The sequence below is a fragment of the Anarrhichthys ocellatus genome, unplaced genomic scaffold (assembly GCF_004355925.1).
Source record: "Anarrhichthys ocellatus isolate YVR2014 unplaced genomic scaffold, GSC_Weel_1.0 scaffold69, whole genome shotgun sequence".
NCBI lineage: Eukaryota > Metazoa > Chordata > Actinopteri > Perciformes > Anarhichadidae > Anarrhichthys > Anarrhichthys ocellatus.
In genome coordinates this window covers 1,505,105-1,520,531 of record NW_022280099.1, presented here as the reverse complement: position 1 = coordinate 1,520,531, position 15,427 = coordinate 1,505,105, and the positions used below count along the sequence as shown (strand labels likewise).

Genomic DNA, 15,427 nt, shown 5'->3' with positions numbered 1-15,427 from the left:
GGAGTCCCAGAACCAGATCAGTAGAGGTGTAAATCCACTGATTCACTCCATCAAGGTTCTGGCTGTGAGACGGTCCTACAGAGTTCTGGCAGGTCATGAAGTCTGGCCTAAATCAATCAACACATTGGAGAAGTGGACGCAGAGAATTCAGAGAATCAGGATCCCAAAATCACCGTTGTAATGTTATGACACCAACTTATTTCATGTGATACAGCAGGTGTAGTGACACAGAGTCTAAAATACACAGGACCACACGGGCACAGTAACAATATTATATTATCAAACCACTCACAGATTGGGCCGAAGTGTGAAAGCGCCCTAAAGCTTTGACCTTAAAGTATCCACCCCCTCTGAGCCTATCATTGTCCCTTTTTTAAATAGCAGCACACAAAACAGATGCTTCACCCCTTGAAAGCTCGTCAAGATTTTACCAGTGGAGTCTGAGAATCACCTGAGAGACAGACGGACGGACCGCGGGAAGAACACAGCTCGATTAAGAGCCCAGACACACACCAGTCCTCCGTTTCATTGATCGTGTGATTGACAGAAATTCTGCAGATGAGTGGATTCCCTGCTGTTCTTTTATTCATTTTTTAAAAAGACGAGCACTGCGCTGAGTCCATGTCTAGAGTCTTTGAAGCTATTTGTGTATGGAGCTCTATAAATACAGTTGATTTGTTTGTGCGGATGTGTCAACTTTGGGGTTCGGTTTTGCTTCGGGGTCAAGTGCTTCAAAAGGTGTAAATTGCAAAATAACTTTTGTGCTATTTTAAGATGTATTCCTGGTCAGATGAACAGTGAGTTGTGTTGCAGTCCATACTGTATGTGCTGGACAGAGCATTAGGGGAAATCTTTCATTCTAAGGAAATGATCAAATGAATTCTAAATAAAGACCACTGCAAGTAATAAATCCACGACAAAATTCCAAGTGGGAAAGTGAGGATGTGACCATGTGAAAAAAAAACAGAAGGAGAGTACGAACCAACAGAAGCGTAAAATAGAACGGAGAGATCAGAGAGTAGAAGCAGGAACAAGGCTCATCAAACTGAACTCTCAGGCGGGCGTGTACTGACGACATCGAGCTCCTGATTGGTTGGTCACCAGTTCAAACCAATGCCCTCTGGGCGCTGCTTTATACTCCCTCATTTTACAGAAATGTATCTGCAAAATGTGTTCCTAGAATCACAGTTTGTTTGATTCATTTGAACAATCTACTTAGAAACAACTGACATATTAAAGCGGGTTTATATTCTCACTGTACACGACACCGTCTGGCTTTTAGTGCTCACTTGTGCTGTTCAGCCTTTACTGGAAAATTGCAACTAACTTCTTATTTTCATTATCAATTAATCTGCCAATTATTGTCACAATTTATTGATGAAATATCAGAAATTACTCAAAAAGGCCCATCATAATATATTACAAAGTGGCATCTTCAGAAGTCTTGTTTTGGCCAACCAACAGGCCGAAACCTCAAAATATTCACGAGCAGTGACTGTTTAGCTTTTTTCATTTTGTAAAAATGCCAATTTAGTTTATTATCAGATAAAATAATCGACTAATCATTGAGCGTGGGGTTGATTCACACGGCTGTATATGTCCGTATAACTTCATGAGTATTAATCCTGATGTTAACTGGTTCACTAATGGATCTCATCAACTCACAGATTTCACAGAATGTGTTGCTTTCAGACAGATATTCCAAAATGTAAACGCTCAGAGAGTGAGAAGCATCGTCTTAGTCGTGAGTCGGAAGTTTTTGAGTCCAATTTGAATTTTGACATTCCACCAGAATTGTCTTTTATCTTAATAACATTCCATCAGAATAACTCTCTCTTTCGGGGCAGACTCTGAGAAGACGTCTGCACGCCTTTATCAGCAGCAGGCTTCATTATTGTAATTCACTGCTGTGTCCTCTACCATGGAGAGCCCAGACATTCAGATGCACAACGCTAGCTTTCAACACACTCCAATGTAAACCCATCCGCCTCATGTAAACCCATCCGCCTCATTTTGTACGTTAATGAACCCAACAGGTGCGGTCCAATATAAAGGCTGATCCTGTGAGTAGTCTCTCCTCTCCGGTTGAACACGTAACAATCAATAGAATCAGCTGCTGGTGTGTTTGTTTGGAATGAAACTCTGCAGACGGTACACAGGTGGGTCCAGAATGTAGACTGAAGCTCATAATGCATACGGAAAGCCAATTAAGATAACAAATGGTAAACAGGGAGCTAAGCTAGACAACAACACTAGAGCAGGTCTTTACATCCTAAAATGTCCTGGATCAGCAAACAACATGTGGATTCCCTGAGTTTGTGAGATTCACATCAGCACAGCTCAGGTACATTTTAATTGATAGGATTCATCAAGTCTAATTACATTCTGCTGCTTTGCATTCAGTCAGCAGTCGTACAGGTATAGCACCGCTGTGGCATTGCTAAAACACAGGAACCAGCTCCTAACACGGGACAATACGAGCGGAGTGGCATGAGAAGATATTCACACTGACAGCAGAGCCATTCAGTTGTCAGGCACATCTTACAGAAATTGGATTTTTACAAACCTCAGCGTGCTGCCGACTGTGCGCTGTGGAGCTGTGGGCTATTACAGGGTGTAGGGGAATATAAGTGGTAGACTGGGACTCGGTGTCAGAGTTCCATAACAACATCCCTAGATGTGATGAAGCTTAGTTTAACTTACTGTCTACGACTAAGGAAGATCAAGAATGGATCATTAACAGAAAAATATTCTTATCACTTAATCGCTTCGACCTCCATCACAAATAATTCCACCACTTTCATGTACAATTGCAAAACGTTCTCACCCCTAACTCGTCAAAAACGTACGCTTGGTCAGTGGCTCACGTGGGAGACGTTTGCCTTCAGGGCTTTCGGCAAGAAATCTCCTTCAGGCAGCGAAACCTACTTAGTTAGGTTTAGGAAAAGGTCAAGTTTGGGTTAAGTTAAGTTCTTCACAGTCAAAGAAACAAAATGAAATAGATAAAACAAAGACTGGATACAATATACAAGCGGGGCAGTTAAAACATGACATACAACATGTTACCTTAATTCCCATCTGAACAGATGGGTGTTTAGCTGCTTTTTGAAAGAGTCCACCGAGTTCAAAGAGCTTATCGTGAGACTATAAAATAGCTTTAGGGCTTTAAAAATGAATTCTAAAATGAACTAAGCCAATGCAGAGAAGTTAGAACATGTAATGTGTGGGGCCATGTGTTGTATTGTGTTAAAAGAGCAGCAGCAGCTGTAAGGACGATTTATTAAGGATACAAACAGAATTACTGTAGTCTGATGAAAGCATCTTATTAGCATAGCCTGCAGCGCCAGTTGTGGAATCAGGGATTGTTTCTTTTTTTTTTTAAACGTCAGTGTTCACAGAAAACAATTCATTTCCCACTCGTTACATGCAGACAGTCCCTTTTCAAAATACACTTCCAATATAGGTTCCAGATCTGAGATGTTGAGTTTAAATCTAGTATCTGGAGTCAAATTTCCTCTCCAGATCAATTAAGATGGCTGCACTCATTATCAGCAATGTGCCAAGTTCCCTGACTGCCAAAAACGTCCTTATCTTTTAAATAGTAACATATCATACATTCAGTGAATAAGTACGCTTACCCGTCGTGATGTGTTCAGCAACACGCAACCAGAGTCGTCAGCGTCTGAGGAGAAACCAAACATGAGGTGCAGTTAGACGATCAAACTGTGCCATAATACAGCATCATCATAAACTCTATGACTGCAATAAATAAAGATTGTATGCATTATATTAATATATCTCTAATATTTGCTGTCAGCAGAAAATTCATCGTTGGAGCAATTTTGAAGTCTCGCCGCACTTCAATCAATAAAACACAGGTGCAAGTATGACACAGTGAACCCACATCGAGCAAACTCGTACAGAAAACAGACACGGTCAGTTGGTCAAAACGTTGATGGTAAACTGTGAGAAAGAAAATGCACATTGTGCTTCAGAGCAGAATGTAAAACTAAAGATCTGATCTGCCCGGTAACCGCCACTAAAAATGAGCATACTGCCCTGAAATTGAGGCATTCTATGTCTGTATTAGAGAGTCGACGGTAAAGACAGGGACAGGAAATGAGGCGAGACAGAGATGGGGAACGACATGAATTGCAAGCAGACTACAACTGGGAATGCTGTGGTTCGTGGTCGGCCCCTTTAGGCCTTTTGTCTTCCGTTTTTTTAAACAGTGTACAAGCATTTGCTTTTGTTGAATTTGAATATTACAAGCTCAAATGCTTAACTTTGCCAAATGTCCTGTATTTACATTTAAAGCATGTTCTAACCAACCATCATTGATGGTGCAAATTCTGAAATAAAGATGAATAAAAATAACAACCACTCAGCCAGTAAAGAGACCCTTTCTTTCTCAAAGTGCTGAAGATGCCAAGAGGCAAGTCTGGAAACGCTCTCACTGAACAGGGACTGGAGGTTTTCTGCTGGTAAGGTTTTAATACACAGGTCTGTGGAGCCGAGCGCTCACATACAGTACAAAGGCTGGACGTTCAGTGTAGGGACAAAGGAGGGACAAAGGAGGGACAAAGGAGGGAAAAGCTTTTATGTTGGAAAACAATACGGGGACAAACCGAGGGAAGGAGGTTTCCAACACGGTTCAGTCCCTTAGCTAGCAGACCCAGTACCCTGCTGACTCATGAACGGTCCGCCGCTGCCGTTACATAACGCCGTGATCGCCGGTTACTGTGGGGGGGACGTTACGAGGTTACCGTGGGCTTTCCTCCTCTGCTCCACGTGATGCACTACGTCTCCTTCTGGAGATCAAGCTGCGCTTCACTCCTCCCTCTCAGCGATGGTAAAGCACGACCAGACCAACCTTTTAACCAGCCAATAAGACGTAGGAAAGCACTGCGATATCAAAATATCAATAATCCAGCCACAAGGGAACATGTTTGAGTGTGCGCGTGAGGGGGACAAGGGGGGGGGGGGGGCTTGGATCGCCACACTGAACACCTTGCCGTCATAAAAGCCTGCAGGCAGTGCTGGGAGACAGAGCCTGCCTCCAGGATGAGGCTATGGCGGGGCTGGGTTGGGGGCACGTGTGGTGTGCAGTGGATTTGGCTCATCAAAGCCTCACAATCAAGAAGCACAGGGCTGGGTTGATCCGCTCCCAGAGGGGAGAGCGAGCCGCGGCTCTAACTGCTGTCAGGCTGCAGCCGGGGGGAGATATTCATATATTCATGTAAGATTACCCCAACGATCACCTCCTTCTAATGGCCTCCTGTATGTCTCAATATACTCTGTGGCTTAAAGTAATCCAGGAGCATTTCAGGGTTTAAGGATTAGGGAGAGGAAGTGTTAAAATATGACTTGGGTTTGTGTCCCTATCGGTTCTCTATTTGATCAATGTCGCTCTACAACTGTTGATTACTTTCAGTCGGCCACAAGTCAGAAAGAAGTGTTGTATTGTTTCAGTCATTAAGGGCTGCAGGATGACAGAATGGCGGAATTACTGTGTGATAGGAAAACATCTCAAGTGTCCTTGGGCCGGAGCTGGGCAGTGTGTTTGAGACAGTAAATGCATTTCAAATATGTGTTATGAAATAAGGAAGTAATTAGTTTGGTAGTGTAGAAAAATAAATAAATTTCACTTTCATAATACTGAGAATCAGTGGAGCTGGTGGAACATGTTCTCTGTAGGGCTGAGCCACATCCAATCAATGTCAGCAAACATCCCAGAATGATTTAATGCAAAAACATTAAGGTATCAAACACGTATTACTACTTTACAGTTAAATATTTAACCTTTATTCCAACATGAAAAAAGCAGAAAATAACACTTTGACAAACACGTCAGGACATCTTATTATAGTCTCAGTATAATATAATAACAAGGGCTGCACGGTGGTGTAGTGGCTAGCACTGTCACCTCACAGTAAGAGGGACCTGGGTTCGATCCCTGATCCCAGGTGGTCCTTCTGTGTGGAGTTTGCACGTTCTCCCCGTTGCAGTGTGGGTTCCCTCCGGGTTCTCCGGCTTCCTCCCACAGTCCAAAGACATGCAGCTTAGGTTATTTGGAGACTCGAAATTGCCCGTAGGTGTGAATGTTTGTCTGTCTCTATATGTGCCCTGCGATGAACTGGCGACCTGTCCAGGGTGAACCCTGCCTTTGCCCAATGTCAGCTGGGATCGGCTCCAGCGCCCCGCGACCCGGAACAGGATAAGCGGTTTGGATAATGAATGAATAGTAATATATATATATCATATAATAATATTCTGTATAATATAATTATATATATCATATAATATTCACTAGAATATAAAACACACACACACACATATATAAAATGATGTATTTATAACTATACATCATGTCTCAGCAGGTGCTTCATGTCCCTCACTCCCTAACTGTCCGTGCTGGATCTGTCCCCGTTGTTTTAAAAAGCTGAATGAGTTATTAGCATGACGTCATCCAGCTAGCCTAACCTGTCTGGTGTTCAGCTAGTGGAGAAGCTTCATGTACTGCTTCCCTTTCCCGCTAGTCTGCTGTCTGATTGTGAGGTCAGGCTGATCTGATATCAGCTCTTTGGCCTGAAGGTTCTCCTCAAAGTTCTCCTCTCAAACGGGTCTTGGGGTAGGATCGCGAGGATCGCTTCCGGTTGAAACCGGTTCAACCAGAATCGGGTTCTTCTGTAATCTTTATAGTATACTGTGTCCATGAAACAAAACCCCAAACAGTTATCAAGTCAAGAAGTGACCTCGGTCCGAAGTGTGACAGACGCCCGTCCTTTCTCGTGACCTCTCCACTTCAGTATTCAGCCAAACTGATTGAACTGAAATGGAACTGAGCTCTGCGCTGACAGACACATAATCATGAAATCAATTCTATTTATGGAGAGCATTTGACAGCTTCATGACAAAGTTCTCTAAAGAGAGAAGAATGGATACCATCATGTCAAAATGATTTAAAAAAACACAGACGACAAACAACATCCTTGTGTTACAGCACCAGCTGACAACATTTCCAGTAAGTACTTCAATTCTAATCTTCAATAATCATTTCCATCAATCACTTTGTTTTATCTCTGCCTGACGCCACAAACACCCCAGAACTGAGCAGAAGGTATTACCGACTCTTCTTCCCCCACAAGAGGACGGGGAGCTTTCTGCAGATACGTCCAAACACAGACCGTAGAACAAGAATAATATTCAATCTTACGTTAGCGCGTTAACGTGCTGACATTTGCACTCAACGAAAACCTCAACTGAGACCGATACGAACGTCATAAGTTTTGCAAATATTTGGTCGAAACCAAAATACAGACGATTAAAGTTTTGACCTTGTGATGGCGACAGATAAAAAGTACCAAATGTCGTGGAAGTTCATCAAATATTTGTCGAGATATTTCACACAAAACTACAAATGTAAAAGCTCACAGTAGCGCTGGAGGAACATCAGAATCCTTCAGGGTACATCCTCTGAGAAGCAGGCTTCTGTGCCCATCCATCTGGTAGACGCCGAGTCATTTCTCTGGATAAGAGACAACTTTGAACTGTTGGTGGCGCTGGATTAAGAAATATTCATCCTGTTATCAGCTTCTTGTCAACAAATGCTAATTCAGGTCCTCGTCACTACAGAGAAAACCAATCTGAAGGAAACACCTTCTTGCACATTCATGTACCTTTTATTTTGAAAGTGAAGTAAATGAGTACAGACTTGCCAGAAAGCTTTAAAAGTTTTTTATTTGTAATTTTTAAGTTCATCTTTACACAACCAGACAAATCAATCGCCTTCAACTATTATTGAAATGTACATCTCCAGGATAGCACTTGTTCAAAACTACCGTGGTGTCCAAATATGGATTACAAATGTGTACTTATTGACTGATTCTCTGTCTTTGTATATACCCAGACTCAAGATAATAGAAAGACAAGCATGCGTATTGATATTATATTTTGCATGGTGGAGGTTTTATATAAGCTCGTATTGGGTTTCTACCTCACCTGCACATGTACTTTAGTTCTGTTTACTGTTTCTATGTCGAACCTTTATTTTAGAAAACCTACAAATAAAACCTAAACCTCTGAAGATGCATCTGCCTCGTCTACTGTGCATGAACTTTAAGTGCTTTAAAGCCTTTCCTTGAATGCATTGTGAAGACACTTTACCCTTACAGGGGAGAGTTACATGTAGATAAAGAAAGCAAGAGTATCAGCAGAGCGCTCTGTAGTCGGAGTGATGTCAGGACCCTCACTCAAGAAGCAACATGCAGTAAGTTGTGGCGACGCTGCTATATTTATGGACCTGTTGTTAAACTGCTGTCTTTTCTTGTTCATAATGGACTCACTCTTTAATTACTGTTGAAAGTTTGATTGTGGGCCACATACAAAAGAAGTCAAATGGCCAAACAACAATACATGTGTAGTTTTCAACCAGTTACTACAATAAAATCTGTTTGCAGAACAAAAGCCCAAGAAAATAGATTTTCTGTCAAAATAACTAGCATCTCCAGCAAACGGTTTATTAGTGTGCCCACGTACTACTACACGTATTTCTGCATCTGCTGCTCATAAATATAATTTTAATTATGCCCACTCAAAATGTATGTAAATCTGTACATAAATAATCTAAAACGGGCATAAATTGCCAAGTATTGGTTTCTGCTTATGGCCTATGCGCCATTTAAAAGACTACGATGCAAATTTAAGATGTAAATCAGTTTTATATCAAGATGTAACAAACTGAACAGGCAGTCAAATATTGGTTTCTATGACAGGAGGTTAAGACAGAGATAATTTAAACTAGGATTTGCGATGTACATCCTAGTTTTATCCTCGCCGTAGTTTAACCACCGCAGGTCTGGAGAGAATCACTTTCTAAATGTCTCCGCCACAAAAACTTGACATTCAGCACATTTTGAGAGCTTTGTCTTTTTTTTTGCCTTGTCGAACATTTCAGCTGCGCGGAAAAAAGAGAAAGAACCTCTAGAACTGCACGGTACTTTACCAACAGTGGTCCCAAAGTGTCTTCCTGTGAATGGATCGGGTACTACTGATGATGAATAAGATGTCTCACAGCGATGACAAACCTCGCCTCATCTTCTGTGCTTTGGTGTCGTTTCTAAGAGACAGATTCATAGCCACTAAAATCCACTTTATCATTAAAATGTGCCTCCGCTCTTCTTATTCCTCAGTCAATGCTGGTTTATTTATTCAAAAATGTTTTTATGCGTATACAAGTTTGACGATAGAAGACATGATAAGTCAAACAAATCAGACTTCCTGAGATGAGACAGATGAGCACACGAGGAAGAACTACTCAAAGATGAAAATGGCTTCGTGGTGGAAATGTGCCGCGGGACTTTGGAGGCTGAGCTCGTATTCAGGACATTAAATCAAATAAAAAAGCTCTTTAAATAACTCAAATGTTGGACGCCATTATAAAACATATCTTTAATATGTTGTAGTTAAATATCCAACAGGCAGGATATCATAAAGGTCAAGATAGAAGACACAGATGTCATGAGACCAGAGTTATAAAAGCATCTTCTCCTGAAAGAAGCCACAGTTCAACACACGGAGAAATATGAATTAACTACAACAGACAGATGTTTTTGGAATGAGGTTTTGATAGGAGCTGCCGTCTCTGGGTCTGATGTAATCGCTAAGCTATTTGCTTTTCCACACCACTGCTGATTTAGACAGGATGTGATTAAAAGTCCTGTTCAGAGTCGTACATTGATTTGATATGGTGGACGTGTTCCACAGCGGCCTGCTGATGTGGAATAATAAAGAATAGGATGATAACGCAAACAGCTGATGACACTGGGGTCTAATGTCTGTGACCACTAGACTTGGTTGGGGGGGGGATATCATTTATCTAACGTCTGAGATGTTATATTCCTCGTGTGTTTATGTTCATGATGCATCTCCTTCTTCCAGGTCACATGGTGGAGAACAGGTCATGTGACTCAGGTTATATCTGTTTGACTCCAGGATTCATTTTCTTCATATATGTTTACATCTGTGATCATTTCTTGTCATTTAGATTTCGTCTATACTGTAATTTTTACTTTGTTGGTGTCTGTACAGCACAACATCTATTGCATGTGTGTGTCCTCCTGAACTGCTCTTCCTTACGTTTCCTCCATTTTCTCCCCATTAGACGTTTTTAGTTGTGTTCTTATGGGAGTCTAAGGACAGAGTGTGCTGTACAGACTGTAAAGCTCCTTGAGGCTGGTTGGGCTACAGACTAGATTCAGCATCTCGCTGTCATGGTGCACTTTACATCCATGTCTGTTATAACAGAATAGCTTGGACTGAACAAATGATAGTATGTCATTTCAGGCAGTGTTGGATTAAAACATGTTTTTTTTATTCATCAATGAGATGAAGCGTCTTGTTTTCAGGAAAGACATTTTATTCAAATGAATGTTTTAACTGCACCAGAACCATAGATTAAGAAGAACAAAAGGTTTTTAAACAGACCTGCAGTGTTGTAGTGTGAATGTACTATTTACTACTGATGTTACATTTTGGGTCTGATCTTTATGAAGTGGTAATTGTTTTCCTTTATTCTGACGGTGAAAACAATGTGCTGAAGTTTCTTGTTTTTAACTTTCCAACATTCCCGCGTGTGAGAAATGATATTGTCGTGTGAAGCGGTGAAGAAGAAAACACAGGAAACCGTACACAACAGGTATACTACCGCATCTCAGTACCGGCATAGTAGCATTACATCGTGGACATTCCACCATACAACCAAAACACTGTGTTCACTACAGACGCTCTCAATGGACGAGCATAAAGATGTGACCACTCATTTGATTTCAGAGGTTGTAGTTCTTATATTTTTTTGTGTAATAATTTAGTTTTACATCCTGGCTCAGAGGTGTAAACACCTCCCATGTTCGCGTTTATCATAATGAGTATTTCTGATATAATCTGTTCTGCCGTGACAGTCTACACTACGCCACTCGAGCACTCAACACTCTTAATGTTACACCTGACACTCACAGCACCTGTCCAAGAGAGAGAGAGCTTTTCACTGTTGTTTTCTCCTCCTAACTTGTTCCCAGCATGCACCGCTCCAGCTCTCTTGTCAGACACCTTAAGTGTTACTATGTATGGAGAATGAGCCCGAGTGACACGGTCACCTGTCACATTCAAAGGGAACGGTCACCTGTTGACACATGGGGGTTTCTGGTGTGTGTGTGTGTGTGGGGGGAGGGGGGTAAAAAAAAAGAATCACCTGCAGCTGAGGAGCTGTCTGTCAAGTCAACACCTGCCGTCAGGCTCGGGATGGACTCCACCAGAACAAATGAGTTCAAAGTTGTTCTGAGGGTTTTTCTTTCTGCTGCCTTCTTGACCGACGCCTCAGGAGGTCCGCCGTGATTGCAGACACGCACCGCGTCTGAAGAGGGCGCATCGTGTTATGACATAATAACGTCTCCGAAAACCAGCGCAGAAAAGTGCGAAGGAGCAAAATGAAAATGAAGAGTTGATACTGATCACAGCTGAACAGCAGAGGAGGTTATCTACGAGCACATTCAGAGCGCAGCGTGCCACTTTATAACCTTTTTTCTTTTTCTCTATACCTGAGCGAGCTGATCGTGACAGTCCTACTTAGAATCACATCAGGTCAACGGTCGCAGTGAGACGGCAAGAAACCGCACACGAGGGATTTCTGCATAGAGGGCCGAAGTAAAACCAGAACTTCTGGTTCTGAAGTAAGAAAACCGTGTTCAAAATCCCACTGACATCTTTCTGCTTTTTATATTTGATAAAGACCAACCACACTCTCCCTCCCTCCCTCCCTCCCTCCCTCCCTCTACTGACCTGGCCCAGGGCTGATCTGGTTGTCATAGAGGTGGATGTCATCTCCGCAGGCGATCGGCGAGTCTTGTCCCTCCTCTCGGCCCTCGCTGCCCTCCTCCTGCTGCTCCACCTCCCGCTGCTCTGGGGACACAACAGCACAGGGTCACCTCCTGAAACCTCCCCCGCTACCGGGGCGGGGCAGCAAGCCCGCTTTTATGATTGTTATCGGCCCAGAAAGTCAACAGGTACTTCTATGGAGGCAAATCACTGTCAAAAAAGTGCAAATGATGCTTATGTATTTGCAAAACTTGTTGAAAAAATGTAATAAAAAAACCATTAATACAAGTTGGTACATTTCCTAGTGTTGTGTTGGCAGAATACTCTGAATACTTTCTTAAAATGTATAAATAGATAAAAATAAAGCATTGTTACGATGTAAAAACATACAAATACAACGTGAGATGGAAAACAATCCCATCAAAGATAAATACTGTCAGATCTTCTGTGACAGCTGATCTGAATCTCAATGAACCGTCCTGACACTGTAACAGGCGTCTGGTGCTTAAAGAAAAGAATCTTCTGAATTAGATGCAAATATTGTTTTAGTGTCACCTGAAGCGTGTCACAGGGAGGCTCGCTTGTCAGATATGCACTCAGATGTTACTGCAGCGAGTTAAAGAAGCTTTTAACTACAGGATGGTTAAAAACAGGCTTTTTATAGGTTTTTACACATTTAGAGCTGCAACTAACACTCGTTGTCATTATTGATTCATCTTTTCTATTAATGAATTCATCATTTGGTCTTTTAATTTTGAGCAAATAGATACATAAATCACAAGGTACCAGAGCACATGGTGACATCTTAAAAAGTCTTATGTGTCTGACCAACAGCCCAAAGATATTCAGTTTATTCTCCTAGAAGAAGAAGAAAACCAGGAAACATTCTTCACAGATGAAGCTGAAACCAGTGAATTTAAATGGTTTAACAGTTCCAGATCTATATATCTATATATCTAAAACTGATGAATTATTGTGAAATATTCTAATTTTGACGGAGCGTTTCTATTTTAACCGGCGCAGCTTTTCTAGCCTTTACGGGACTGGTTATTGTAATTGTATGCGATGTAAACCATCTCATGTGATACTACACACACACACACACACACACACACACACACACACACACACACACACGGGGGTGGGGGGGGACGAGACAGTAGTCAGAGAGAAGTCATTTCATGCACGGTGCTCGAAAAACCCGGGCAGTGAAAGCAGAGCTTTTGAATCAACAGTGAACAGACGGACATGTTGGTTCTTCCCACACACTTCAGAACCAGCGTGTCTCGTATGTTCTGAGAACATGGAGATTATTAAGAAGCGCCTCCACGAGACAAAGAGCAGATCTTTTGAAACTGAGGGCACAGAAAAGCATTTGATAAGATGACACTGACTCATTAGAGACAGTATGATGCTCCAGACCTTTGCTTGAGGAGATGTCCTCTAAATGGACCTCTTTGAATCTGAACTGCTTTAATGTATAAATAGGCGTAAGCAGAGGACCTCCACGTCTGAAAAGGTAAAAACAAATGGCCCAGATTGTCAAAGAACTGCTGTTGGTCATTGGTTGTTTTGCTATGAAGACAAGTCTTCATGACTCAGCAGGTAGACGGGTTTGTAGCGGGCAGGATCTCGTATGGTAGGAAGCATCACAGCACTCACCTTTGAGCCTGTTTGTATGACTCATCTCATCTCACACAGCAGCCACTCAGATCCAAAGCTACATTAACTAGCAGGCTGAGGCTCCCAAATATCATCCCAGGCGATGCGACGAGAACAATGCTCGTGCTCTTTATCTGCTGACCTTATCCGTGAGGAGGCCCCAACTTCAGTTCATTCAGTCAGTCGTGCATCGGGATCGTCCCTCAGCACTTGACATTATTTGAACCTCGCTGTGTCTCAGGCTGGGCTCTGACCTTCAGGAGGAGCAAATCCACGGTTCTACTTCAAATTCACAACAATTCTTTTGAATATTTATCACTTGCTTTGTAAACATTTGATCTGCTTTTTACTTTCCTATCCGTTTATATATCTTTTATATCAAAGTCCAAACACAGAGAGTCCCTTTTCACGTTCAGGGTTGATTTTATTAAAAATCTCAAACTGGATTCTTTTCACAATCGTGATTGAAATGATGAACTGCATCCAGACGAATGGAGCCGCGCTGCCTCTCAGTGACTGTGAGCAGTTTTAATGCGAGCATGCAACATGTAGAGGGAACAGGGACGAGAGACGCGGATGTTCGATATGAAAACAATGATTGATGCGTTTCCTTCACACAGCGCGCAGCGTTCTGCAGCAGCCGTTGACATGTGACACACAGAGAGAGACGACAGAGACACAAACACGCCTGCATCATTAGACATATTCAAACCCTTTGTGCTGAGAATCACACGACGCAGGTCGTCTCAGGCTGCAACAAACCATCGTTTACGTATAGACTCATCTGTCAATTATTGTTTTGATTCATATCATCTATTAAAGGCCAAAGGGACGACTTCAAATGTCTCATTTAAGACAAAACAAGCAGCAAAACATATTTTAGTCTCCCCTATAACAGTAATTGTACCTCACAGGACATGTGGTTGCTGCCCTCCCACTGCTTCAGTGGGTTGACTTGTGTCATTGTGTGACTTTGGTGTTTTAAAGGGTTAGTTCAAAGTCACACAACAACACAAACAAACTGACCGACGGAGGCAGCGGTAAGCCAGCAACCCCTGACTCTTCTTTTCAATGGAGTCTGGTGGCTTCGGCGAGAGAATAGATGGAGACAATGGCATCAGTTCCAAATCAGAAACAGGTGTGTGAATGATGTACAGAATGCACAAGGAAAGATGACTCTATACTGTATGGATGAAGGTTATGTCGGTCTTTCACTGTGTGGAACCTTCCACGGTTAAAAGCGTTTCCCACAGTACCTGTAAGTGAAAGACCGCCTCCACTCATCAGAGATCATCAAGCTCCAACATCGTACATTCCACATACGAAATGAGTGGAGCTATTGTTTAGGTTGTTCTATATGAACTGAAATGATCATAAGATGAGTTGTGTCCGGATTTCAGTGCTTTACCACCTCTGCTCAACAATTGCCTCAGGAATCCATAAATTAAGTCCTAAAATCCACCGATAAAAATCACAAAGAAATGTTGTATAAATGTTGCAATGTTGTATTATTTTACAATTTTTTGAAAATATTCTTGTGTTGTTTTTTTTAAATTCCCATTCTTCACACATTGCATGTTTTTTTTTGTCTTCTGTGTTTAACCCAATTTAACGCAGAAAGCGAGCAGCCATAATCAGATTGACTCACGACAGCCTTCCTAGCACACTAGCTGAGCACATTGACGGTGATATGACTTGGAGACAACTATTAACACTCTAATGAAGAGCATAACGGCACAGAGGGCAGCGGTACAACAGCATCACTTCCACAGTGCAAAACATAAAACAAATGTCATTGTTCACATCACCCTGTTTACAGACCGACCCTCACTAATGCACCTCTGAGAGGACGACGATGGACGATGCTTACTTGCCAACAATGATGACATTGCAT

The 15,427-nt window shown here is 42.1% G+C and overlaps 1 protein-coding gene across 4 annotated transcripts in view; it reads right to left on the bottom strand.

The window, feature by feature from the left end:
- slc4a11 (solute carrier family 4 member 11) overlaps window positions 1-15,427 on the bottom strand; it is a 76,873-nt gene that overhangs the window by 41,414 nt on the left and 20,032 nt on the right. For 2 of the 4 annotated variants that reach the window (XM_031873114.1, XM_031873115.1), the window contains exons 3-5: window positions 11,836-11,955; window positions 11,249-11,410; window positions 3,639-3,682 (exon numbers count right to left, since the gene is read on the bottom strand). In XM_031873114.1, coding sequence (XP_031728974.1) covers window positions 3,639-3,682; window positions 11,249-11,410; window positions 11,836-11,955 — 326 coding nt within the window. The remainder of the gene's footprint in view (window positions 1-3,638; window positions 3,683-11,248; window positions 11,411-11,835; window positions 11,956-15,427) is intronic. The other 2 variants (XM_031873116.1, XM_031873117.1) reach the window with 1 other exon arrangement.